Below are 27,798 nucleotides of genomic sequence, written 5' to 3' on the forward strand. Positions count from 1 at the left end.
GCAAGTGACTTTTTAGTTAAAAAACAAAAAATAATGCAGCAGACACATGAAATAAGGAATAATATACGAATTATAAATTATAAGATGGAGAGCAGCCACAAGATTCATTGCTCAAGGGCAGTGTGTGGGCTCTGATCCAACAGCTTGGGTCTGATGCTGACTGCCGTTCGCTGGTGGTGCAGTCTGGGGGGAGTAGACTTATAGCATGTGCACCTCAGGTTTTCATCTGTCAGATGGGTTGTTAAACCGATGGGTTAAATAAGTTGTATTCATATAAAGCAGTCAAAACAGAGCTTGGTAATTTCCCTCCCTACAAATAAAAAACACCCTAAAAGGTGATGGCTTTTGTTACTATTAAGAATGTGGTTGGAATGCCTGGCTGGCTCAGTTCCTTAAGTGTCTGCCTTCAGCTCAGGTCATCATCTCAGGGTCCTGGGATCGAATTCCACCTTGTGCTCCTTGCTCAGCAGGAAGCCTGCTTCTCCCTCTGCTTCTCCCCCTGCTTGTGCGCTCTCTCTCTCTCTCTCTCTCTCTCTCTGACAAATAAATAAATAAAATCTTAAGAAATATATTAAAAGAAAGAATGTGGCTAATATTGGGAAGTCTATAATTAAGGTCTTTGGAAAGGTGTGATATTTATAATTCTGACAGTACTAATAGTTATATTCTTGTAGGACCTCTTATTAAGTGACAGTGCAGTTAACCCTTGAGAAGGAGGAGTGCTGACTTCCTGGATGCCTCCCCTCCCTTGTGGAATGTAGGAAGGGCCCTGTGTGCATGTGTGTGAGTTTGTGCACTACCTTGCGGTTTCACGGAGGAATATTTCTGATTGCTGTAGCTAAGGTTGTATTATATTAAGAGCTCACTGTTGCTTTTTTTTGCACACAGACTGTTTAATTTCGTGAATAAGCAAAAATTTTGTAAATTTTGTTTCTTCAGGAAAATAATTATAATTTTTTTTAAAGATTTTTATTCATTTTAGAGATTGAGAGTGTGAGTGGGGAAGGGTGGGGTGGGGGAGAGGGAGAAAAAAAAGTCTGAAACAGACTCCACTTTGAGCGTGGAACCCGACTCAGGGCTGGATCCCACAACCTCAAAGGACTGCGTCACCCAGGTGCCCCAGGAATTAAAATTTTAGAGTATTAGAGGATTCTCAGTAATTGTAAATTTGGGGATGTCGATACTTTGTTTTAGTTGATTTCTGTACAATTACAAGGGTACATTTCAAATGTGGATGTTTTGGGCTCTGTGTGATAATTATAACCAAAAAGGCATTTTGTACGGTAAGATTCTTGAGAAACCATGAAGGACGTAACTGGTTTAGCCTAGCAATGAATGATTTGGTAAAAGAGTTTGAGAAATTTTCAAGTTTTATTTAACACCCATTAACTTCTGAATTTCGGAGTAAACAAATCTCGTATAATTGTAGATTTTATTCTCTATTTGCCACATAAAGTTTTTGACAGATATGAATTCCTTTGAGAAACTTTGGGTTTTTTTCTGTGTTCATCTAAGTTAATGTGCTAATGAATAGGCCAGAGAAGTGGATGGAAAATATTCTTATGTGAAGTCATGTTTAGAACAATGTAATGGGAACCTGTTCATAAATATGTTTAGGGAGATATAGAACATATGTCTTTTCATATGTTATGTGGATGAACATATCATATGTTCTAGTACTTCATTTAGATGCTGTTTTATTTTGTGTAGCATAGTTTACGTTTTAACAACAACCATAGCATGATCTTGATTTCTGACACCTTGAAAGTAAAATCTCTATTTTATCTTGATTTTGTTCAGAATAAAAGCAAGGCACTCTATCCCCACTGGCCATTGTTTTAACAATGCTCAGCATCTTTGTGTTTATTTCCAAGCATAATTATTGTCGTTAACCAATTGATTGTATTTATTTTTATCTGACCTGTTTTACAGGTCATTAATTTTTAGTTTGTATCTTCATCATAAGATAAATATTTTCTTTTTAAATATTATGAGTACTTTCCTAGTCTCAGTGAATTAAAAAAAACCAAAAACCTCTGTCCTACATCAACTACCTGATTTTTCACTAGTTAGTTTGTTAAGAGTCCTATTTGTTTAGATCAGTATTGAATACACTGTTGATTTTATCTGTGAGTACTTTGATTTCTGAAGCATTCCCTTTTTCTGTTTTCCTGTCTCCCATGAGCTGGACTCTTGCATGAGGCAGGAGGGGCACAATGGCGGCAGGAGCTCTGCATCAAGGTCAGGAGGTGTGAATCTTGCCTTTGCATCTTCAGGCTTTTTGTAGGAAAAAAAATTACATTTTCTTGTAAAAGTCACAGGCACTTGCCTTCTCGGAGTCCCGGTCCCTCCTGGTTCAGGTCCGGCCCGCACTGGCTGGGCTGCTGCTCCTTCGTTGTGAGGGTGCGTTGAGGAGATACGAATGTGCTGTGTAAAGTGGGAAGCAGCATGCTAGTTTCTACTTTTAAAGATTTTACCAATTGTAGGAAAGCAAAGATTATAAAGACTCTAAAAGTAATTCTCACGTTAAGTGATTTTGACTTGTATTTGCTTTACGTATATGTTTGTGTGTTTATACGTCAGGATACGGGATTGCGTTGTATGTCATGTTTTTGTCTTTGTAGATCTAATATGCCTCGAGAAATTTTCTGTACTTTTTATTGATGCATAATACTCTCATATAATCATGCCATTACTCCTGAACATTTAGGATATTTTTATTTTTTAGTTGGAGTGCAGATTTTTTGCCTTTTTTTTCAGATGTTTTCTTGAGGGGATATTCCAGAAATTGGGATAACTGCTTCAGATGACTATTGAAGACTAATATTTGCTTGCTTAAGGCTTGGTGCTTTATTCATTTCAGTGAGGACTCGTAAAATGTTTATGACCTGAGGTGCAGTATGAACCTATTTATGGAAAGATGATGTGATGGTGGTATTTGGGGTGAATTGTAGTGGAGAGCACCTCGATGCCCTAGCGCTCAGATCAAATGGTTTGCTCTAGTGTAATTATACCAGAGAAAGAGAAGCATGTGATGTCTTGTTAGGGAACAACTGTGAAGAAACAGCTGATGATTTATGAACCTGACGATGCGATTATTGAATTGGGAAGGTGGTACAGGTGCTAGAATTAGGGAAATTTGGGGAGACCATGAGGGAAGATCATGCCTGAGGGTCAGACATGTTTTAAGGTGCTTTCAGTTCAGAGAAGAAAAGATGCCCCAGGAAAGGCCATGGGTGCCGATAAATATTTTAGAGTCATCCACAAAGAGGTTCTGTAAGACACCCAGGAAATGAATTACAACTTTGAAATAAGAATGAAAATGTCACCCTTTGAAGGTAAGAGGAAGAAGAGGTGATAATAGTGAGAAGCAGGGAGTGTTCAGGGATGGTTTAGAACCTGTGCAAAGAAGCATGCTGTTAGAGACTTAAGAAAGTAGTAGTGAACGGTACATGTACGCTTTAAGGACTCACATAAAGAATTGTTTGAATATAAAGCTTCTATATATAAAATGTGGTGTTTTTTTTTTTTTAAGATTATTTATTTATTTATTCGACAGAGATGGAGACAGACAGTGAGAGAGGGAACACAAGCAGGGGGAGTGGGAGAGGAAGAAGCAGGCTCCTAGTGGAAGAGCCCGATGTGGGGCTCGATCCCAGAACACCGGGATCACGCCCTGAGCCAAAGGCAGACGCTTAACTGCTGTGCCACCCAGGCGCCCCTAAAATGTGGTTTTTTTATATAAAAACATTTGTGTACCGCTTGAAAATCTATGGTATAGTATTACAGAATAATGAAAAGATACAACCAGTCATTGTAACGAGTACTCATTGCGAAGAGCTGCGAATCCTCTGTGTATGTTTCCTTTCCTGGCCACCAGGAAATATGCACACCATATTTATTTGTTTGTGTGTTTATTCATTTATTTCCTAGCTTTGTGCACTGAAAGGGCTTGGATTCAGTAATATCCCAGTAGCAGCCATCGCAATAGCAGCCATCATAGTTAGCACCTGGATCTTGCTGTGAAAATACCACTCGTTATGTAAGAAACTAGGGCTGATTCCCAGGTCTGCAGCAGGGAAGGGCCCTGGTGAGCTTAGAGCATCTTCTGCTGGAAAACAAGGAAATTCTCAAGCACTAAGAAGAGTGATGTCAAAAGGACATAGTAGACAGTTTTAAAGGGTCTCCAGGGGCGCCTGGGTGGCACAGCGGTTAAGCGTCTGCCTTCGGCTCAGGGCGTGATCCCGGCGTTCTGGGATCGAGCCCCACATCAGGCTCCTCCGCTATGAGCCTGCTTCTTCCTCTCCCACTCCCCCTGCTTGTGTTCCCTCTCTCGCTGGCTGTCTCTATCTCTGTCCAATAAACAAATAAAATCTTTAAAAAAAAAATAAAAAAAAATAAAGGGTCTCCATTGGCCAATTTGGGGGCAGTTTGAGAATTATAAGGCATAATTATGCTAATTGATTATAAAACATGACATAAAAGTGAAAATCCAAGAGTCCATTTAAAATTCTTGAAAGGGAACAAGGAAGAGAACATGAGACAGAGAGACATGGATAAATGGTGAAGTTCTTTGTAAAAGAATGTCATTCTGATAAATGTAGGAGGAATGATAGAATTAGAACATTATCATTTTTCAACCCTCATTATAATAATCAAGATAGGCAAGATTCATTAATGAACACTCAAGCTTGGGAGAAGGTTGTTAGGGAAGAAGATGGTCGCATGTCAGCTAATAGAATCCACCTGCATTCCTTGGCTCATGGCCCAGTTCGTCCATGTTCAGGGCCAGCAATAGCAGAGCCAGCCACATCGCCTCTCTCTGGCCCTGATTTCATTGTTGCATCTCCTTCTCTGACTCCTTTCTTCTGTCCACCTCTTCCAATTTTAAGGACTCTTGTGATTACATTGCGTCCACCTACATGATCCAGGATAATTTTCTGATGTAAAAGTCAGCTGATTAGCAACCTTAATTTCATTTGCCACCTTTATTCCCCTTTGCCTTGTATCCTAACAGGTTTCGGAGATTAGGATGTGGACATCTTTCAGGGGCCATTGCTCCTGTGATGTGGAGTCATTAGGAGAAATACACATTTACGGCAATATGAAAATCTATAAGTCATCTATCTTTTATACTGTCCCATTAAAAACTGAAATTAACATGTAAAACTATAGTATAAGAGTAGTCTTCATTTATAGTCACTTTCAGAGTGGTAATACCTTATTAATCATAAAAAAGACATATTAAGCAAAATGGCAAAAATTTCCATATATATTTTTATGACAAGTGACATTTGCTCCAAATGTCAGATCGCATTATTGATAATATATTGTTGTATATCTAGAACGTACGTGGGGAAATGGACTGTGATCATTCTTTGGAGGATCGTTATTTAATATTCTGTGTTTACTTTCTTTGTCAGCCTTACAGGGTTTACTGCATTCATAGAATGTTGCTTAGAAATATGTACAGCGATGACAATGAAGTGGCTTAGCTTACATTGATTTTGTGCTCACTGAACATTAGATGACTTTCGTTGATCACTTCTGTTGGTTTTAGAGCAAGAGGGAAACTTTTCTAATTCCCGTCTGTGGTGCTGAGTTTTAGGGTACCCTTAGCCCTACTCTAAAATATACGTCGTTTCTTCCTGACATGACCTCTTTAGACATCTGTTTCCACGACCTGGATTCTAAACCCCGTGAATATAGAGACGGCGTGTTGTTGCTCTTAGTCCGCTCAGGTCCTTGTCCACTGCTTGGTGTTCTGTATGTGTTAGTTACTGGTCACTGAACGACGGCTGCAGAACGGGCACAGTACTAGACAATGCGTTCTTGTTATCTTGTTCTTACAACTTTCTGCGGTAAGTGTTGTTACCCCACATTACGCATCAGGAAGGAGAGGGTCGGTGTGATTCAAAGACAGGTGTGCAGGATCACCCACATGGTCAGTGGCGAAGCTAGGGTCTGATCTCAGCGCCGACGGCAGAGCCTGGGCCGTAGAGAGTGTACGCCCGGTCACGTTCCGGGCTCCCCAGCAGCACTTCCTGTATTGTGTCCTGAAGATGCAGTTCTAAAGACGTACATTAGTTTTTGTGACAGAAATATTTAGTGGTTCACGAAGCTGAGAGAGAGCTGTGCACATCTCCCCTCCCTCTCTTGGGACTCGGTGCTCACAAGCTGCTTCCCACTGGGAAGCCTGTGGGCTCTAACCGTTCCAACCCAGTGTTGCCCCAGTCTGACCGACCCCTGCCCGCCATCCCTCCCCTTATGGTAATATCCCCAGTAACATCCTGCAGAGCGGTCATCTGTAGGATATTTGGCAAATGTTGAGAATCTGGATAAAATCTGAAGTTTTGGGCATGACTTATAAGACCCTTCATGTTTTAGAACTTTGCTGTTTTTGTCTTTGTTATTTCAGATTTGTACCTAATTCTCTAGCAGTCTTTCTTGACCTTTCTGTGTTATTTCACTCCCCACTGCATGTCCTGGTCCATGGGCCTGGAATCTGCACCCATTAACTAGTTTAACCGTTCTGCTCCCAGGCCTCTCTGGAGCCTTGGAGAGGCTCCTGCTGTCTGTGGCCTCTGCTTGTCATCTCAGTGGTGGCCCCTAGCACTCTTGATCCTTGTTCGCTGCTCTCCTATCTTTTCTTTGCTTAGGCCTGAGTGCTGTTTGCTTTTGGGTTCCCAGTGCTTACTGAGGGTATTAGAACGTGAGAACCTTTTAATAAGTGTCTGAACCGAATCCCTTTGAATTGTACTGTAATTCTTACGAACATGGGGTCCTCAAGAGGTTGATGTGTGGCGGGCAGCTCCTCCTCCTGCTAACTTCGTGCCCGATTCCAGAGAGGCTCTTCCAGCGGGAATGAGGTAAAATATTGGGGGTGGTGTTTATGTCTTGAACCTTGGAGCCTAGGGTGGTTAAGAGCTAAAAGTAGCAAAGATTTGTATAATGTTAAGAATGTGTGAGTCACCATGCTCTGTACTGTGCAGATAATAATCATGTTATCCTCATCGCACCCTTATTAGGGAGGAACGGTTACTACGACCCCATTTGATATACGAGGAAACCCAAGGCCCTTCATTAGATAACGTTTCTGAGCTCACACCGAGAATTCATGCTAGACCGTGATTGACAGCGGGCACTTTAGGTCCAGAGCCTTGTCTTAGTGGCAGTACTGTGAAAGGTTAGCATTGGACCGCACCTGGGTGATGGCCCTCTGTGGTGTCTGCTGCGTCTTCGGTGGCACCTGAAGGATTGGTAGGAGATCTGAGTTGTTCACTTTTAGGAAAGCGACACCTTTTTGTGAGGAGGGTGTAGGGCACCGGGGGTGGGGCAGGATTGCAGGGCAGGTCCATGGCAGGCCTTGGAGACTCAGAACAGCAGTGAAGTCCTGGAGAAGGGGCAAGGGTATTGGGGATGCAGTTTGATGTGTAGGTTTCCTTTCTTAGGGGACTCTAGGGTTTAGAATATGTGTATGAATGCTTGGAAAATGCAAATATGAGTTTCCTTTAAAGAAATATTAAAGTTTGGCATTTTTATTCATTCAAGCCATTCTTTCTTTCTCCCAGTCAGTTAAAATTACTATTTTTAATCCTGAGACTGACCGTTCAAAGGAGGAACAACACAGGCCTTGGGTTTGTGGCCATTTGGAAGTGGGTGACCGTTCATTATTCTTTGCTGGTTGCTGTATGTAGTTTTGGAGTGCTTGGTTTCTGCTGCTCTCCTCCCCCTGTGTTTCTTGGAGATTGATAAACACAGAGAGGAAATATAATGTAAATGAGCCAGGGTGAGCGCTTGCTTACATCTCAGGCCGCCGGCCTTCGCATAGGTGGGTGTTTTTGTTTGAAGTGGTAGATTGGTCAGATCTCTGCATCTCGAGCTTTGAGGGCCTCTTACGTGCCCCAGCTGAAATCTTTTTAAAGCTGTTATGTGCGTTGATTAAGGTATTAACTGAACTGGCCCAGTGAACAGAGGCTTTTGTAGTTGACATCCGTAAACTCTTTTTCTAGCTGTAAGTCTGTCACTGACACGGTATGTGTATTTACAGGTATATGCACACAGGTATGCACGCGTGCATAGAGAAGCACACTGCGTGTACACAGCCTGATGAATACTAGCCGTTACTCATTCGGCGGTCCCACCTGCTCCTCATGCTGTGTTGTGTTTCCACGGTTTCTTCAGTTCTTATAAAATTCCTGCCCTTTCCTCCCAGCGACTCGCAACTCAGAGAACATACTTAGTCTTCTCCAGGCGACACAGGGCACAGCGGGCAGAGCCGTCATGCCACGGGCTGCCTTTCCACAGCCTGCCCTCGCCCGGGGAACTGGTGCTCTGGTAGCCTCGGTGTGCGAACCTTGTTCACAGCGTCTGCGGGGCCCACCACCGCAGGGTCTGATGCCGGGCCTGTCCCTGCCAGTGGCCCCTGCTGCTTGTCGGGCTGTTTGTATTTTCAATGTTCTGCTTCTTCAGCAGTGACTGAAAGCGGTCAGTTATGTTATTGTATGGCCCGCCCAGGGTTTCACCTGGTGAAGCCTGTGCCCTGACAGCAGTTTGAAAGTGTGGCGTGGGTGTGGAGGGGCCGGTGGGGGCGCTGGACAGAGCGCTCCCCATCCCGCAAGAAGCCCGATGGACTGAGCGCCCGTGCTCGCCTCAGAGTCTGGTATTACGTGTCCCACGGAGTCCTGTGGACTTGCGGTGTGGTCCTGTCTGGGTTGTCACTGCTCACTAGCAAATACGTTTCTCTCTCCTGTGACCTGTATGGCCTACGCCGACCTGATCACCAGAAATCTGCAAGAGCTGGGTGTTCTGTCCTACAGGCCGGTCTTTGAGGAACAGAGACAGGGACACAGAAATAACAACGTAGCATGAACTAAAGAAACACATTGCTGCTGTTTCTCCTCTTTGCTCGAGCCCTGGAGAAGCGGCCTGTGCAGACCTGACTTTTGGCCCCTGCTTTGAACATGTGAGTTAGGGAATGCTGATGTGCTGTGGCTTCTGGTTTCTGTTGCTTTCCGCGTCTCTTTCCCTGTAATCCTGGCATTGTATCTTATTTACTTAAATAGATCAGTCAGATAATCTTTCATGGCTCTCAAGTGGAAATAATTCTGCAATGATAAAACCTAAGGGACTAAAGGAAGAGGTTCTGATTAGATCGATAGATTGTGTAGGAGAAATTAGTTTAAAATTAGAAGTTAAAATAGGAAATGTTTGTACTGAAAAGTAGAAATCTATAGGATGTAAATTTTATTACTGTGCTGTTCTTTTGACACCAAAAACAATTTTAAGTGATGCTATTTTAAGCAATTATAGATACTTAGAAATCAATCATATTTAAAAAACACTGTTTTTTATTGTTTCAAGGTGTTGCTTCAGACTGTCAGGCATGTGCAGATGGATAGCCTCAGAGAGTATGTTCTAGCATGGATCTTGCCCTTGACTTCAGGACCAGAGGTTGGCCTCTTACCGGATACCTCTCTGAGTCCTCCCCACCCACCCTCTGCCCCAGTCCCGTCCCTCCCTGTGCTCTAAGCTGCGCAGCAGGGAGTCAGGCCCTGGGCCTGCAGTGCCTCCCCTCTCACCAGGGTACGAGCCACTGAGGTTATTGCTTCCACCGACACCCTCCACCCTGCCCTCTCCTCCCTAACCTGCCACCGCCCCTGCTTCTGAAAGCAGGCCCCACTCATGGCTCACTCCCAGCTGTGCTGACCACCCTGCCTTCTGTGGCCTGCTGTTCGCGGCTCCATCCCCTGCCCAGCCCTTTGCTGCTTTCACTCACAGATCCAGTTCCGGAGCCATCCAGTGTAAAAAAAACATTTTTTTTTAAAGATATTATTTGTTTATTTGACAGAGAGAGAGAGAGAGAGAGAACACAAGCAAAGGGGAGCGGTAGAAGGAGAGGGAGAAGCAGGCTCCTTGCTGATCAGGGAGCCCGATGCGGGGCTCGATCCCAGGACCCTGAGACCATGACCTGAGCAGAAGGCAAAATGCTTAACCAGCTGAGCCACCCAGGCGCCCCCCAGTGTAAAATTTCGATTCCCTGCTGACGCTTCAGATCTTCCTCCTTTTTTTTTTTCCTCTCCTACCACTTATCACACTATTTAAGATGTTGTATGTTTTCCTTTTTGTTCTTGTCTGTTTCCCTCACAAGTTTTTACATTTTCTGAGGCCAGACTCTAGTTTTGTCACCGTGCTCTGCAGTGTGTCCAAGTACATGGCTTAGTGCATGCCCCTGTGACTAGCGGTGTCCTTGCAGGGGTGTGGCGGGCTTGGTGCCGCTTCATCCTGCTGAGAAGCGACACGTTACAGAACGAAAGCTCCATGACGGCACAACTCTAACTGTCCGATTTTACACATTAGTGATACACATAGTAAGTGACCAGTAAATGTGCAGAAACACAGTGAATGTACAGAGGCATAAGTATTCATCAGGAGCGAGGCATTTCAAATTTGGGACTAGTTTTGTCTTATTTCTGGTGATGTATTGATTATAAAATTTCCAAAGCGATTATTATGTTAAAAATATTAAAGCAATATTATGGTGACGGTGGTGAGAGGTAGACTACATTCATCACAAATTGCTGGCAGTATTATGTTCAGATAGGTTGGTAAGATGATTTTAGTCATGCTTGACTTACATTGTTTAGTTGAGGATGACATTGAGACTTTGATGCTACTTGTACTTATGTAGACCAAATTTAAAGACTTTATATTTACTTTAAGTCAGATTTTGGATGAATGAACATTTTGCATTTGACTATAACTGAAGTGTATTTTAGTATTATAAATTTTTCCCGTAATAGTAAAAAATTGTTATTCCTCCAAATATTTAGTCTATAGACATTCAGCAGGTAATTTAAGATTTATATTAGGTAGAAGCTTTCCCTGTCTGTGTACTTTAGTTTGTTCCCCTGTCTAGTGTAATATTTTTGTTTCAATTCTTAAAACTTACACATTTTAATTAATAAAAGTTTTTTCTTTTAGGAACTGCACTGTGGTTCTTAGCTCACATCTCTTAAATTATACTTGGTCGTGTAAATAAGCTGTGCTTTGCAACTTTGGGTTCTTAACCTTTGCTCTTTGCTATTAGCTTTATGTTTTTTTAATTATAAGAAAAGAGAGGACAGTAGGGAAGTTATGACTTAAGCGGACTCTTGTTATTACTGCATTCTTTTTTAAGGAAATGAAAAATGTTATTTATTTTGTCCAAATCAAGCGGAAACAAATATAGAATATCTTGTACTGTTATTTTTGCTAAGCCTTTAATATCATCACAATTTGATTCTTAACATGTAATCATTATTTTTCCATTTTAATGATTGATAGTGTGCTCAGTTATTTATAGTGTCAAGCGTGTATTGTCTGTAGTTATTACCTAATATATAAAAAAGAATGAATGCCATTTTCAGCATATACAAATACAATATTTGAATAACGAAGTCACATTCTTTGTATATTTAAAAAAAACAAATATTTTAGTCTCGAAACTGAGGTTCCCTAATATTATAGGAGAAGAACCAAAGTAGAGCAGACATGAAAAAAAAAAAGAAAAAAGAGGCATTCACCTTTTTAGAAATTGTTTCAGTTGTAGTGTTTGGCGTGTCTCTTCTGTAAGGCCACAGTACTGTACAGCCTTATGTTGCCCGTTTCTGCAAACATGTCCAGATGAATTCAGTGTTTAATGTTAAGAATCTTATAACATGCCAATTTGATTTGTAGCCCTTCATATCACAGAATGCTAATTAAAATCATATTTTTGCATATGTCATGCCTTTCGTGTACATATGCAAATAGATTCTGTTGCCTTTCAGCTATTGGTAATTAACTTTATGAAGGACAGCTGTAATACATAATTAACAAAAATGTTTGCAAGCCCTTTTACACTGAAAGTTATAACATTAAATTTTTTTCTCTTTTTTTTTTTGCTTATCAAGAGAACCATTTTAGTCTGATGCTTCTGAATGAGATCTAAATTGTTTTAAATAATCAAACGATGTAATTAAATTGATTATTGTACTGCATTCAGAAGGAGACTGGTGTTCCGTGGACTGGCTGCTGATTCCTGTCCATTTCATATTTATGTTCTCAAAATTGAATTAAGTTAGCTGATTTGTGTATAAAATGACATAGCGTGTCAGGTAATACTTTTTGTTTGTTTTAGTTATTGATATCTTCTTGGCACTTAAGTACTTTTTTTTTTTTTTTTGCATGTGCCACAGACGCAGTAAACACTTCTATCATTTTTAAAAACCTCTTTTCAAACTATTACCATGTTTTCAAGGAAGCTTCATGGAGGCTATTTATTTTCTCTTTTATAGTCCCTTAAATAAATAATAAAATGACATTTTCTCAAACTCCTTTCCTGATTGAAGCGTGGGATCGACTAGGGGGCAGGGAGGATAATGCTGAGGCATCGCTTTGTCTCTGTTATGACGGGGAAGGCAGTGACTGAGCTACAGTCACTGTTTCTGTCCCTGGTCACACACTCACACTCGAGTAAGAGAATTAATTTCAGTGTAGTTATTTCTGCTGGTTTTCAGATATCACAGTACATTTGATCTGTGGGCAAGCTTCTTATTTACCAGGAGTGCTGCTGTAATGTGCATTTTCATGTTACATCCATATATAATTGCCTCTTTTTAAATACTTTGTGGACATACTTTTAGCAGAGAGTCAAGTTTTAGTTCTGTAATTATTGTTATTTCTTTCTTTAGGGTTGCTTTTGTAATGAAGAAGCACTTAAATACACATCTCCTAGGCAAACATGGAGTTGGCACCCCAAAAGAAAGGTAATTTTTGCTCATTTTTAAAAATTTAACAAATACGATCATATTTGCATTTTAGGCTTTCTTTAATGATGTGACTTCTAGAATTTTTATCAAGTCAGTTCATCTTGTTTTGCATTTGTGGTACTCTGTTGTTGAATGTGATATTTCATACCATTCTCCCACAAAAATTTAATGTCGTTTTAATTTTAAAAATTCAGATCTAAAAATATTTGAAAAGATTTGAGGGACTTTGAATTTGTGAAATTGTGAAATAACCTTGAAACAATAGAAAAGTTTATTTAAGAAGGGATTGACCTCTGCACTTGTGTTTGAATGAGCTAAAATAGTTATATAGAAGTAAACTTTTTCTATTTTTTCCTGCATTTTTATTTTGAGGTTTTAAGATAGTTTTTTTTTTCAAATTCTTACTGTCAAATTAAATATTGCTGATACTAAAAAAGAAATACATCTTGTGTCATCCCTAAAATAATACTCTAGATGCCATGTCATGGAAAATAACACTACAATTATTATGTCATCAACTGCCAGGCTTTCTTTTTTCCTGCTACTGTATCATAATTAGCTTCATCACATAGACTTAATTATATTAGGTGAGCAGAAATACAGCAATGTCAGCTATCAGGTGAGTATGGCTACTTCTAAAATTTCTGAATCTGTAAGATGTACAGCTTACTCAAAGCTAGTGAAAATTCCTCTCTCCTTCCTTCAAAGACATAGTAGATTTCTCCCCCCAATCCTCTAAGATGGTATCTGAAACTACATAGACATTCGCAGAAACTTTTGGTTTTTAATACTTTTTTTTTTTTTTTAAAGATGTTAGTAATGATGCTGTTTGTTCCACTAGTCTGTAGCCTAGGACCTCCTAGGTCCTCTTCCTTATTTGTAAATGTTTAATTGCCTTTTTGAAAAATTTAAAATGCTCTTACCAATATTTTCTGTGTTTGCAAGCAATTTGACTTGACTCCTGTATTGAACGCACATTGGTTTCTTCAGCGTGTTAGCTTGGACATGACTACTGTGTCAAAATATTGAGCGTCATGTATGCCTACTCTTTATCTTTTGACTTCTGGTACTTCTCTTTGTAGCATTATATTTAATTTGAGCCAAACTCTATGTGTTGAGCGTATCCTGAATGCATAATCCTTGAAATTTAACAAATTCTATATTACTTAAATTATGATTTGGGACTTGTCAAAGTTATGTTTCATGAGTGTATAAGGAAGTGGAAAAAACATTTGTAAATACTGTGTTTTGTTGCTTTTACATTCATTATCTCAATTAATCACTCTGTGATGTTATTAGCAGGGCATTATTATTCCAGGTTTTTAGATCTAAGGGCTGAGATTCAGGAATATGCAATAATTTATTCAGTGTCTTATAATGAATGAATGTTAGAATTGTTATTTTTCTGACTCTAATCCCATTGTCCTTCCTTGTACTAATTATCTCACACTGAGAATCTTTATGTACAGGTACTTAGGGATTTTGTTCGCCAAATAAAGTTTGAATGAAAACAGTCTAGATGAGATGATTAGTAAAAAGAAAATACCTCCCTACTGTAACTCAGATGTGTCATTTTCCTTTTTATTTAGGAATTCATAAAGGTTAAGTAAGGGTTCATATCATTTCATACTAATGAAAACTTCATCACCATATACATATTTTTATCCTCTAAGCACTTAAATACAGTAGGCATCTTCTGTATATTATGACAGGAGATTGAAGATCCCAGATGTACTATTTGGTTTCCATTACCTTTTCTGTATTCTCCAGGAACGCTTGCTTGTTTCCGCTCATTTCAGCCCTTGACACCTATAGGGAGGCTACACAAAGGGAAGAGAAAGATAGCATGTCTTTCTTCCCTTTGAGACGTGGTAAGCTTTTTCTCTGGCATTGACACGGTTTTGCTTCTAAAATTGGGAAAGGAATCTTAAGTGGGAAGGCACATCCCATCTTCTGGGTCCTGACACCCTCGTAGTCCAAGCTGTTGAGTTCCTCTCAACTGGACATTTTCCATTGGATTGTTGTTTCTCTTAAGACCTCTGTGTTTCAGAACACTTCTCGTTTAGGACACCTGTCTCACTGCGCGGAAATAGTCAGAAGGCCCAGACCCTGCAGCAGCATCCTTTCCCAGTAGACCTGTGGAGCTGGGGAGAGTAGCATTCAAGTAGCAAGGTCTAGCATGGTCAGGGCCAAAGGGCTCCCATTCTCCCTTCCTCCCTGCCTTGGAAAGGGAATTGATGCCTTTTAATGGTTTTAGGAAACAAAGAAACTCTTTATCAGCATGTTGAACCGTCACTTTGGGCATAACTGTTCTCTAAATTAAGTTAAACATTTTTTTCTTACCTATTTAAAACATTAATGCCTTGGCTATAATTTTGCAAGCTTGCTATGTTTTAATTTCTCCAGGACAAAATAATCAGCTTACTTTTTTGTTTTAAATTTGATTCTCCCCTCTTATGCATTGCATATTATAGCAAATAGTAATAGAAGTTAGCCAAATAGGCTGTGACAATTAAATTAATAATGCATTTTGTTTGCAAGTATTTAGGCCTTGTGCTTTGATATATGCAAAAATGATAATTTATTACAAATAAATTCATATACTGCACTATAGTTTGATGAACCAGTAAATTTTGTCAGCATGACTGTCATTAGCAACAGAAAGCTAGATAATTTCAAATATGTCTGTTTTGACTTCATGAACACCTGAAGTGATGGCTTGTGTAAGAACAAGGTTTTTTTTTTGGTCCCTAAATTTGCATGAACTTATTTTAAGGCAGTAGAGTATGCTACTGTATTTCTGAAGTCTTGTACACTTAAATATAAAGAACTAAATATAGCCACATTCGATTTACATTCCAAAATAATAAACTCCAATTAATTTGCAAGTTCATTCTCCAGTATTTCCTATTTTAGATAAGTAATTCTGTTTGTAATATAGTAAGCCAAAGTGTCTTTATGACTCTTTGAGTTCGCTAATAGTGATCTAGGAAACGAGCCTATGCACAGTTACTGCAACTGAAACAGCCATAATAAGTTTATCTCATGTGGAAGCCAGGTGCGTACTATAATAGGAAGAGATGGCATTCCTGGTTCAGTGCTTGGAAGTCAGCTGGGCTTTGAGTGACTGCAAATAGAAGGAGGGGACGGGGCTCCCTGGGAAGCTGAGTTTGTGGTCTAGGCGCCAGTGGAAGTTACCTGCCCTGACTGCCCGGACAGTGTTTCGGGAGGGCTCTTACGCGCGCCCCCCACCACTTTCACCAATAGAGGATTTTAAATTGAATCTGTGCATCAGAGAGTCTAAGAGCTAAATAATTTCCTAATGAAAGGAAATGTATCTGTTTTTTCAAGTTATTAATGAATGAAAATGTTTCTTTAGTGAAGCAATTTTGGAGGCATCTACTCAGGTTGCATTATTGTCCACATGGGGGTGTCTGGGTCCCGGGGGCGGGCTCAGGGCTGATCAGTGCTTTTGTTCAGGTGAATGGGTTTTCCTCAGGCCGCCTTCAGATTCCTGAGCTCTTTTAATGTATGCTGGCTCTATCTCCTCTTAACAGACACTTGGGATTTGTGGTTATGGTACCTTTGATCTTACTGATAAGTAAAGTCTTTCCCCCACATGTTTCTATGTACCAGGTGTCACGGAGACTAACTGCGGATAGAAGCCCTGGCAGCACTGATACCTGCTTCTCCTTTGCTCTGAGCCATTGGGGTCACACTTGACATCCTGTAGGGCGTTGGGGTCCTCCTTGTCTCCTTTCCTTTCTTTTTTCAGAAACATTTATATGTTAGAATTTTATGAAAGCATCACTGTTTCCTGCTTTTCAGTTTAGGTGGAAGCATCACCCTTTTTCTTGAAACATGAAGGTATCCCGAACCCAGACATTCCTAGAAAAAGCATGTAGATATACATATGCACTTGTCTTTGCAACTTTGCCAACAGTAGTTTGGGTTGATTATAACTTAGGTTACATACATACATACATACATTTATTTATCTTGAGGATTTTATTTATTTATCTGAGAGAGATTGAGCCAGAGAGAGCGGGGGGTGGGCAGAGGAAGAGGGAGAAGCAGACTCTCCGCTGAGCTGAGCAGGGAGCCTGATGCCAGGCATGATCCCAGGATCCTGGAATCATGACCTGATCTGAAAGGCAGCAGCTTAACCAGCTGAGCCACCCAGGCACCCCAAAAACTTAGGTTACTTTTAAATAAGAGAATAATACATTTTATAAAAACTCTGAATGACATTTATTTAAACAGTTTCAGGTTTTTCCTACCAGAAGAGTATGACATTAACTCCTGTTATTGTCACTTGATTGTCCATTTGAAAGAAATAAGTTCCTTTGGCTAAATTGTCATAATTGCATGCATTTTCTTTATTAAAGGGTCATCATCAGGGCGCCGGAGTGGTTCAGTGGGTTAAGCCTCCGACTCTTGTTCCCAGCTCAGGTCTTGATCTCAGGGTTCAAGCCCCAGGTTGGGCTCGACGCTGGGCACTGGGTATGGAGCCTACTTAAAAAAAAAAAAAAAAAATCAGCATCTTCCTCAGTGTTTATTCCTTGTGAATTTCGGTAAGGTAAACATTGTTTTCTACCACTGAAATAGGTAGCTTAATCTCATAGATGCATTGAGATCCTTCACTCTGTGTTGTATGAGTATCATGTGATCTCTGTGGAGTGTTGTTGTAAAACTTGTGGGTTCCTTTCTGTCTGCTGGCTTCAGACTCACTCTCACCATTACTCACCCACTGCACATTGGTCTCCCTATCATTTCTTCTCTTATCTAGTGGCTGGCAGGTTTTTTTTTTTCTTCTTCTTTATTTCTTTAGGAAGAATAAAGTGTTTAGGGACTCTTCTCTGCTTTAAAAATATATATATTTATACCAGAAGTAACTCTCTTGAGCCAAAATGGAGGAAAACACATCTTCTTTCCATCTCGGCTTGCTTGTTTTAATGAGGTTGTTATAGTTTGATGTCCCAGTGTTAGATGAGCTCAGAACTCTCTTTCTTCTGTCTTTTCCCATTTCTCTGTCTGCAGACAGTATCCAGTGTAGACTTAGTATCCTGTGATCATTTGCCATGGTTTTATTGTGCACAAGTAGGATTGAACAGACATATAGCCCTGCTAAGTAATCACTTCTCCGTGGAAAGATAGATAGAAGTCACATCAATTCATCTAAAGTCAAGGTTGTTTATTATTTTTAGAAAATTTCCTTTTATATTTTACTGACTTAAACTGACAGTTTATTAAGGTACATACGGAGATAAGTATATATTTTCCATGAAAGATATCTTGTCAGTATCTGGGAAATATTTCTCAATTAAATGGGTAATTTAGATGTTCTATGGTTGCTTCATGACAAATGTTTTCTTACTGAAATGGTTATTTTCTAACTCTGACTTGATGAATTTTCGTGGTGGAAGTTAACAAAGATGTCAGTGGTCCAGAAGGTCGGGTTCTCAGATCCTCTTTGTTGGTTGAAGTTTCCAACTTACTTATTGGGGAGGTATTTGGACCTAGTTAGAGATAGTTCTCATGGCTCATCCCCAAGGGGATGGAAGTCGCTCTTTTCAGGCTCACACCTTCATCCGGCTCCACAGCTTCCGTGAAGCCCTGGCAGCCCTGCTCCTTCTTCCGTTGCGTATTCAGAAGCTCCGTGGAGGGTCTGGATTCCGTACATCTGTCCGGTTCTTGACTGTCCTGAATGAGTATTCCTTCCATTCCCTTCCTAACATGCTGCCACTTGTACCCTTCAGGCAGCACCGTGGCTGTAGAGTCCCTTCCCTTCACTGCCTTGCCTTTGTTTTCTTCCCCCAGTAAAATGGACTTCTTATTTTTTGTGGTAATGACTTACATTTAAGGATGTTTTAAGAAGTAACCTTATAAAATTCCTATCTTTATTATTAAGATAGTTCTCAGGTTGCTGCTCATGAAAATATGTCAGATCTTCCTTGTGAGTTTCAGGGGCCAGTTTATTTCTGGTCTTGATTCCAGGAAAGGTTGTGCGTTTCTGAAACAGCTTGTCGTTTTGGTTTTAAGTACCAGCAAATCCCACAGGTAATTGAGTTTTCCTCTTTATGTAGACTGCTGGGAAGCTCAGTGCCAGAATTAAGTCCATCTCTAGACAGTGGAGTGGGCTTCATGGTACGCACTTTATTGACTACTGTTACTTCGTGTCTCATCGTTTTTTCCCATAGGGCAAAATCCCATTTTATGTAAGCATGTGTTGTAACCACCTCACGGAAATCCGTGCTCCCATAATGCAAAGGAAGTTTGGCGACGGGGGTTTTTGTAAATTAGGGTCAGTGTGTGTTTGCGGGCACATGTGACTTCAGCTCTTTGCTTTTTGGGGCAGTGTGCTTAGTAGCATGCAGCCCTGTTATGGGACTTTTTAAAAAGTCGTCCTTGCGCTGTGGTATGAAACTTAGTGTACTTCCTGTACTGCCTCAAATGGTGCTTTTCGTTTCTCAGGATTCCTTGTTATCTTGAAGACTGCTTGCTGCTAGAGTTTGCTGAGCAGACATAGTTAGTCCACAGGGAAAGAAGGGGGGATTGCTTGCCTTTCATACCAGGACATCCTGTCCTCTGGGTCATAAGCGAGTGCTGCCCTTGGCGTATGACGGTTATGTTGATCAAATACCGTATCTGCTACTTTAAAGGAAATCCTCATGTTGGTACCAGAGGGATTTTAAGTGTTAATGGTGTGTGTGTGTATTTGAAATGTAAGATTGTTTTCTACTCTTTCTAAACTTTATTCTTTAATTTGAAACCAGCGTATTATTCAGCATTCGTGTCTGTATTTATTTCCTGGGTATTTAGAAAACGCGAGTGTTATACTCTTACTGGTGACCGTTTCCTAAACAGTGCACAGTCTGTGGGTCTTCAGTTCCTCACCTTATAACACTCTCCACGACCCTACCCCCAAGGTCACTGCGGGCACATGGGAAGAGGACATGCCAGGCTTGTGCACACCTCACACAGGGCCTCTGACTGTGTTCTGCTGGGAAGGCTCTGACTCCAGATTACACTTAAAATGTAGCCCTGCAAAAAGGTCTTTCCCGACCATCCATCCTAAAATAACACCTCTCCCAGATATTCTCTGCAATAGCACCCAGCTATCTTTCCATCAGAGCCTTATACCTAACAGAATTATTCTCTTTTGCCTTTATATGTGTTTTATCTCTCTGTCCCGACTGTCCCCAAATCTGAGGGGTATGACAACAGAGGTTGTATCATCTTTAAACGCCAGTACCATCTGAATTTTGGAACGCAGTTGTAACTGCAGTAGTAAATGTTGACTGCGAGAATAAGTCAATGAAAAAATGAGATGCCTTTATCAGCAACCCTCATAATAACCCTTCTGCACGATTTCCTCTCCTACAACTTTCCTTTGCATCACTGTGTAGCTCTTCCCTTTCTTTCTACACATTATGGACACCTGTACAATAACCAGTCTCTTCTAAAAACAAAAATCATATAATACTCAGGGATTATGGGAAGAGTTAGGATGAGCCTGAGAAACTGGGTTGGAATCAGGCTGAAAGGAATGTTGAGTCCAGTAGCGGTTACCTTTGACTCTGCCCGTAAGAGGAAGCCCGCGGAGTTAGAGCTCTTGGAATTACGCGTCTGTCAGTGTGGCGTTCGGACCCCGGGGAGAGACTGTGGGTAAGTGGGTTAGCATCGTCACGGTGACAGGTACTGCTGAGCGCTTCTCCTGTCCCTGGCTTGCTGCCGGGACCCTTCCCTCGTCCCAGCTCCAGTGTCCTTCTCCTGAATCATGCTGCAGACCCACCCTGCAATCAGCCTCTTAATTGTCTGATTTTGTTAGACACATTCTTTTCTCCACTCCACAACCCATTTTATTCCTTTCTTGATACTTTGGTTCTCCCCCTACCCCCGCTGTGTGTACTCATAGCATAACCCATCTCTCCTGCTTACCAGTTTGGACACTTTCTCTTTTGAGTCTCAGCCTGAGGCCCCTGTCCTTTAGGAGTGCCTTTCTCATTTATTCCATCCCTGCTTGATCTTGTTTTTCATCACGTTCCTATGGCACATTGGTGACTAAAGGGTAGATGATGTGTATGGTTAGGAATTCCTCTATCCCCCCACTTCTAGCTCCCAAAAAAAGAAACCCAGAAGACTATAATAATACTGCATACATTATAATTATGTCGTCTAGTGCTCGTTCAGTGAGTTATTAGACCCGAGATGTATGGTTTCGGCTGAGAATCTTTATTACAAGGACATCTCCTCTTACTCCCATATAGAAATAAGGCAACTGAAGTCTGTGGTGATAGTGAACGATCTATACCTTTTTCAGTGCAAATGTTTGAATTTCTTTTGCATATGTTATTTAATGGGACAAATTAATTTTTAAGCTTTTTTGTTTTGTTTTTGTTTTTTTGCTACACTTTAGTAATTCAGTCAGATCTTGGATATAAGAATCTCTTCTGTTTTAACCTTTTTTAAGGTTAATGAATAAGTGATTCCACATGCGATCAATCCAATATGTTAAATGTTCAGAATATAGGTGTTTTTCCCTGGCAGGCATCTAGAATATTTTTGGCTATTCTCTTCTTTTATTTCACTTAAATTACTTTTAGAACACTGGGGCTTATACATCTGGACTCTGACTAAAACATGCCTTAAGCTCTTATCTTTAATTCCCAGTCAGTGCCAGAATTAAAAAGAACAAAGGCCTATATGTTCACTGCAGCCTTCAATTATGCTTAATTACCAACTTTTATACAGTTTCGTTCTACAGTACTGACTTTTTGTGAGAGGCTCTTTATATTCATGATGTCTTGGTAGTTGCTTATAAAACTCCAAGATTAAAATTTTTCCTGAGGAATTTTCAGGAAACTTATAACCTTTCTGAAGTAATTTTTATAAAGTTGTATCAAAGCAAATTGGATCAACCATTTTAACAGATGAGAAACAAGATGTTTACATTTCATTACACTTCGGAGCTCTGATAGGAAAAATCAAGGGTTCACATAGGTTACTTGCTAAGATCTTTCCCCCCGTTTCTCGGTCCTTGGGTCACTTATATAATCAGTTGTGAGCTTAAAACAAAGGGCATCTCCACTGGTATCATGGTTCTCCCACCCTTAGTGCTGAGAGGAGAAAACAAGGAAACAGTGATGTGCCCTGTGAGACATATTGGTCCCGTAGTAATCCTAATGTTCTTCCAAAGCACTGCCTTTCATTTCAGCCAATCCTTTATTCCCTTTCAGAAGAATCATGATGTTGTTTGATGCTTACTAAAATGTTAGCACCTGCTAAGATTGAATCATATATATTAACACTTAGGTTGAAAACCGTCAAATATTAGTACTTCCATATGAGTCAACCTAATTTTATTTTGAGTTGTTTCTAGCATATGATCTCAATATAGAGATCTGCTCTTCAGAGAGAGAGTCATTTCTGTTGAGTTCTAATGTAATTCCAGTTCTTTCTTGTTTTATGGATGCCTCCCTAGACCTAGCGTGGTGTAGTAAGTGTGGTCGAGGAGTTGGACCAAGGTAGCATGAAAAATCTGAGGATACTGCGTGTAATGTTTCCACCCACCGTCGTGCTGGAAGCCGTGGCTCCGTGTCCTCTGTGTGGGTCAACATGTATTGTCCTTTCAAACAAGGTCCAGATTTTGTCTCACTGCAAATCTTCCCCTACATTTTCATTCTCTATAATCACTTCTTCCCACTGAGGTCAGTGTATTACTTAATACATTCTACCTTGTTTTCCTTTTAAAATAGATGGTGTGTGCCCCATTTCCACACTAGATAATTTCTTGAGGGCATGGTTGGTGACTTTTTTTTTCTCTGTTAGTTTTTGAGAGGGTAATTGACTCTCAGTGACTATGGATGGATGTAAATGCTAAAGTTTTCACTGAAATTTTTCTTTTTTAAGATGGACTTTTTCTTTGTTGGTCTGTTACCTGATTTATAGTCACACTATGAAAAGGGTGTTGCACTGTGGCTCTCCACCTCATTCGTGATGCTGAGCATGTCACCTGCTGTCAGTTCTCAGGGCTGTGGTGAAGTGAGCGTGAGTTTATAGTAGTGCAAGTTTAAAAAATCATAGTCTGTGTATGCATAGCATTTTATACTTAAAAAAATGCTTGTTTTTAGTGTAAACATATTAAAGCAGCTTTCAGTTGCTAATATCTAAGTAATATTATACCCCCTTTTCCATGCTAACCTGATTAAGCAAATGATTATGGGAAATGGCAAATTCAGCAGAATATACACATGAAAGTTTTTCTTTAAATTAGACCCCAACTTTTTGCATGTTAATTACAACTGATAATTTTCTTTTCCATTCTCACAGCATTCAAAATGTCTTTGTCTCATTTCATATTTATAATTAAGTAAGATGGACACGCCATATATTATCAGCAAATAGGAAGTGGCAGACTTATTGCTGGGTACCAAGTTTTAAAAAATTTATGGTTTGGTTTTTTAAAAAAATGTTTATATGATTACCAGATTTTGAAGATGAGGAAAAAATTTAATCAAATAATTACCCCAATGTTTATTATCTTGTTACTAGTACTTATGATTTATGAACATATTTCAAAGCTTCAGTGAATTTTTGAGTTTTCTCTTTTGCTTAAACGGAAAAAAAAAAAAAAGTACAATATAGCCTTATAAAACCAAAGAAGAAAGCAGGGCTGCTCCATCTGAACCTGGAAGAGGGTCCCAATGACCCCGTCCATCATGGGGCCTCTTCTCTGCATCTCAGAGAAGCTGTGGGCTCCTCATCAGAGCAAAGAAGGTCTCTTTATATGCGCAGAGCTCGTCTACTTGTCCTGTAGGCCATTAACTTTTACAGCTTTAGCGTTCATGATACTGTTGATTCCTGAGTGATCGGACATAAATTCAGTTCCTCTGGACACTCTGCTTCAAAGCGGACGTGCTCCGATGCCACTGAGTCAGGGCTCCTAAGTCCGCCGCTGCTCGAGCCCCAGCCTTGCCGTCTTGGCACAACCTGGTTCTAGCGTGCTCTTCCTGCCACCTGCCCCTGGTGCCGCTCAGGAAGTGCTTAAAGCCAGAGTGGCTTAATCAAGTGGGTTCAACTTTTGGGAGCTGATGGTGAAACTAAGGAAAGAATGAGAAAAAAACCTAAGAAAGTAATCCTTCACAGCTGGGAATACGAGGTCAGGGTAAATTAAAAATCTGGAATGTAACGTTCTCATTCTCAGCTTTGGTGGCGAACCCACAGAGGCTCATTAGACTGTGGAGTGCACGAATGAAACGAGATGGGGCCCCCAGTGGGCCTGCGGTCACCAAAGGTTGTTTTTGGCCCAGCTTTCTGCCCCAAGGTCTTTGTAGTAAGACCATTATTTCCCACATTCAGATGCACCCCCCCCATCATGTGCTTGCTGCACAACAAAGTGAAGGTAGTGTGAACGACGTGTACTTAGTCCTCCGGCTAGTGAATAAAGTGCTCACTGAGTGAAGGAGAGGATTTTATTGAATGCTGGAGAGATTACTGCCTTATCGGTAGTGCTGATGATGGAAAACATCAGACTTTCAACAAAAATGTCATTTGTTAGAAAATCATTAGTCTTTAAAAGTATATCTGAAATAGCAGCGTGAACTGTTAATTCATGTCGCTATCTAAAATTCCGTTTTTTATGGGACAAGTTTGATTTGGAAATCTTAGGAAGCATTTTCCCTTGTGTAGTGCGAGGTCACCGTGGAGGGACCCTCCATGGACCGTGTTGTGCGGAATCGGTTTCTTCAGAGCACACAGGTTCCCAGAGAGGGGTCCTGAAGCCAGCTCGTGTCCCTCATGGACGGTCCCTGTACAGACAGACAGCGGGCTTCCCAGCAGCCGTGCCTGACCTCGCTTGGTAGGAGTCCCGCTGAGGCCCCAGCGGTGTCTGAGGACGAAGCCTGGGGAGCTCTGTCCTAGGACGTGCATCTGTCCTAGGAGGTGCAGGCGTTCGAATTCAGGGATGCACGTAGTGCATTTCAGTCGGAAGTGGCTTCCTTCTGCGGTGCCCCGTGCACTCCCTGCCTCACCGTGGCTTTCTCACAGACGCCACCCTAGTTCCACCGGCCCTCTGTGCCCTACCCGGAAGGTCAGAGTGCTCTCCTGAACTGCGCCAGCCTAGCCTCCGCTTGCCGCTCAGCATGCCATGTCCCTGTCCTCACACGTGTCCCCTGGTGGATGCCATCCTCCCTCACTGTTTTGGTTGTGGGGACTTAGGTTGATGTCACTACAGCAATGGCATTCTGAATTGGAGTGTAAAGTTAATTTCTTTCCCTTGTTGGAAGGATTCATAGCTTTATTAATGAATTTGGACTTTATTTATAGAATCCCTAAGATGCTAAAGGGGTCACTTAATTTTTTAAAAATAATTTACCAGCTTTTATAAAGGATGGTGTATTCTATAGGGCTTTCTAAAGGTCTCAGTTCATATGCCTTGCAAATGTCAGTTGCTTGCTATATTTAATTTGTCCTAACACCAGGTAGCGTATTGCAGAATTAGCTTATTGCAGAATAATAACAGAATTTTGGATTTTAAAGGGAACCTTTACATTTCACAGATGTGAAAATACTTGCCCTAGATCATCTGCTTGTTCAAAATCTTGACAATTCAGAAGAGATCTGTGTCCACAAATTTTGTAAATTTCCTTGCATCCTTCTTTGGTGAACTATGATTCCATAGTTCTTTGGTAAAGCTATGCTCTTTCATGGCTGATCTTTTGATAGCATGGCATATAATGCTTAATAGCTTCTCAGCACTTTTAATCTTGGTAACTGCTGGCAAATTAGGTACAACTTAGTGTATTTATGAAATGTAATCCCCACCTTTTAAGGTGCTTATTCATAAAATAGAATATATAAAAAATAGAAAAGTCTGAGTGTGTTTGTTTAAATGAACAAGACATGTTTGTTTTTAATCTGAAGCATATTGCTGTAAAACTTTTATAATGATGCTATTTACAGAAATTATAGGCTTACTTTGTTTCTTTCGATGATGGTATCATTATTGTTAGCATTTGTTGGGATATAAAGTATAAAGCACGATTTTTTTCTTGAGAATATTACACAATGAAAAGGTATACCAACTGAACAAAGATGCAGTTTTCTTCACGTAGCAGGAGGGAAGGTGTGGGAGTGCATCTCAGACTGGGGCTGACGGCAAGATCAACTTGCACGTGTAACACACTTTGGAGGCCAATGAATTCAGCTGTTTGCGGCATCATCAGTCATATCATCATGAATATATCCTTGTTATTCTATACAGACTTTAAAAAGTAAAGTTGCATCTAGCTGTTAGATAGAAATCAATACATCGGAAACCTTTTTATGGAAGTCACTGCTCATCTGTTGCTATCACAGCACTGAAAAAAAATTCCTGTTAGAATTACTTCAGTATTACGAATGTCATTGTAGTTCAAGTATTGCGGTACTCAGTATTTTAGCAGTTCTTTCTACATTAATTCAGTAGCCAGTTTTGCCACAGATTTTTTCCCTTAGTGTTTTTTTTTTCCCTTCGAGGTATAATTGGTATATATGATATAAGTTTAAGATGTACAGTCTTATAATTTGACACCTGTATATACTGCAGGGTGATCACCGCCGTGCGTCCCTACGCGCCGCAGGGTGATCACCGCCGTGCGTCCGTACGTACTGCAGGGTGATCACCGCCGTGCGTCCGTACGTACCGCAGGGTGATCACCGCCGTGCGTCCGTACGTACCGCAGGGTGATCACCGCCGTGCGTCCGTACGTACCGCAGGGTGATCACCGCCGTGCGTCCGTACGTACCGCAGGGTGATCACCGCCGTGCGTCCGTACGTACCGCAGGGTGATCACCGCCGTGCGTCCGTACGTACCGCAGGGTGATCACCGCCGTGCGTCCGTACGTACCGCAGGGTGATCACCGCCGTGCGTCCGTACGTACCGCAGGGTGATCACCGCCGTGCGTCCGTACGTACCGCAGGGTGATCACCGCCGTGCGTCCGTACGTACCGCAGGGTGATCACCGCCGTGCGTCCGTACGTACCGCAGGGTGATCACCGCCGTGCGTCCGTACGTACCGCAGGGTGATCACCGCCGTGCGTCCGTACGTACCGCAGGGTGATCACCGCCGTGCGTCCGTACGTACTGCAGGGTGATCACCGCCGTGCGTCCCTACGCGCCGCAGGGTGATCACCTCCGTGCGTCCGTACGTACTGCAGGGTGATCACCGCCGTGCGTCCGTACGTACCGCAGGGTGATCACCGCCGTGCGTCAGTACGTACCGCAGGGTGATCACCGCCGTGTGTGTAGTTACCATCGATTACCGTACAGTGACCCCCTTCACCCATTTCACCCACCCCCAAGCCCTTTCCCTCTGGTAACCACGTCTGTTCTCTGCATCTATGAGTTTGTTTTTGTTTTGTTTTATAGATTCCAGAGATGAGTGAAATCATACATTATTTATCTTCTTCTGTCTCCCTCGTTTCACATAGCATACTGCCCACGAAGTCCATCCATATTGTCACAGTTGGCATACTTTACTCTTTTTGATGGCTGAATAGCATTCCTTTGCATGTGTGTGTATCACATCTTTGTTCATTCATCCATCAGTGAACACTGAGGTTGCTTTTGTATCTTGACCAGTATAAATAATGCTGCTGTGAACATAGGGGTGCATATATCTTTTTGAATTAGTGTTTTTATATCTTTTGGATAAATACCCAGAAGTGGAATAGCTGGATCAGATGGTATGTTTTAAGACCTGAAGCCACAAAATTCCTAGAAGAAAACATAGGGCGGTAAGCTTTCTGACATCTGTTTTAGCAATGTTTTTTTGGATGTGACTCCAAAGGCAAGGGAAAGAAAAGCAAAAAATAAACAAATGGGACTATGTCATACTAAAAAGCTTCTGCATAGAAGGAAACCATCAACAAAATGAAAAGACAACCTACTGAGTTGGAGAAATTATTTGCAATTATATGTCCAAATAGAGGTCAATATCCAAAATATATGAAGAACTCATACAA

The 27,798-nt window shown here is 41.1% G+C and overlaps 1 protein-coding gene across 9 annotated transcripts in view; it reads left to right on the forward strand.

Moving 5' to 3' along the window:
- The window catches only part of ZNF407 (zinc finger protein 407), a 490,784-nt gene that overhangs the window by 159,049 nt on the left and 303,937 nt on the right, over positions 1-27,798 (forward strand). For 8 of the 9 annotated variants that reach the window (XR_004620494.1, XM_019804986.2, XM_019804987.2 and 5 more), the window contains one exon: positions 12,714-12,788. The exons of the other annotated variant lie outside the window; for it this stretch is intronic. Coding sequence is in view for 7 of the 8 variants with exons in the window: in XM_019804986.2 (XP_019660545.1) it covers positions 12,714-12,788 (75 nt within the window). In the remaining variant the exon portion in view is untranslated. The remainder of the gene's footprint in view (positions 1-12,713; positions 12,789-27,798) is intronic. 9 annotated transcript variants of the gene reach the window in all.

This window comes from Ailuropoda melanoleuca, chromosome 14 (assembly GCF_002007445.2).
Source record: "Ailuropoda melanoleuca isolate Jingjing chromosome 14, ASM200744v2, whole genome shotgun sequence".
NCBI lineage: Eukaryota > Metazoa > Chordata > Mammalia > Carnivora > Ursidae > Ailuropoda > Ailuropoda melanoleuca.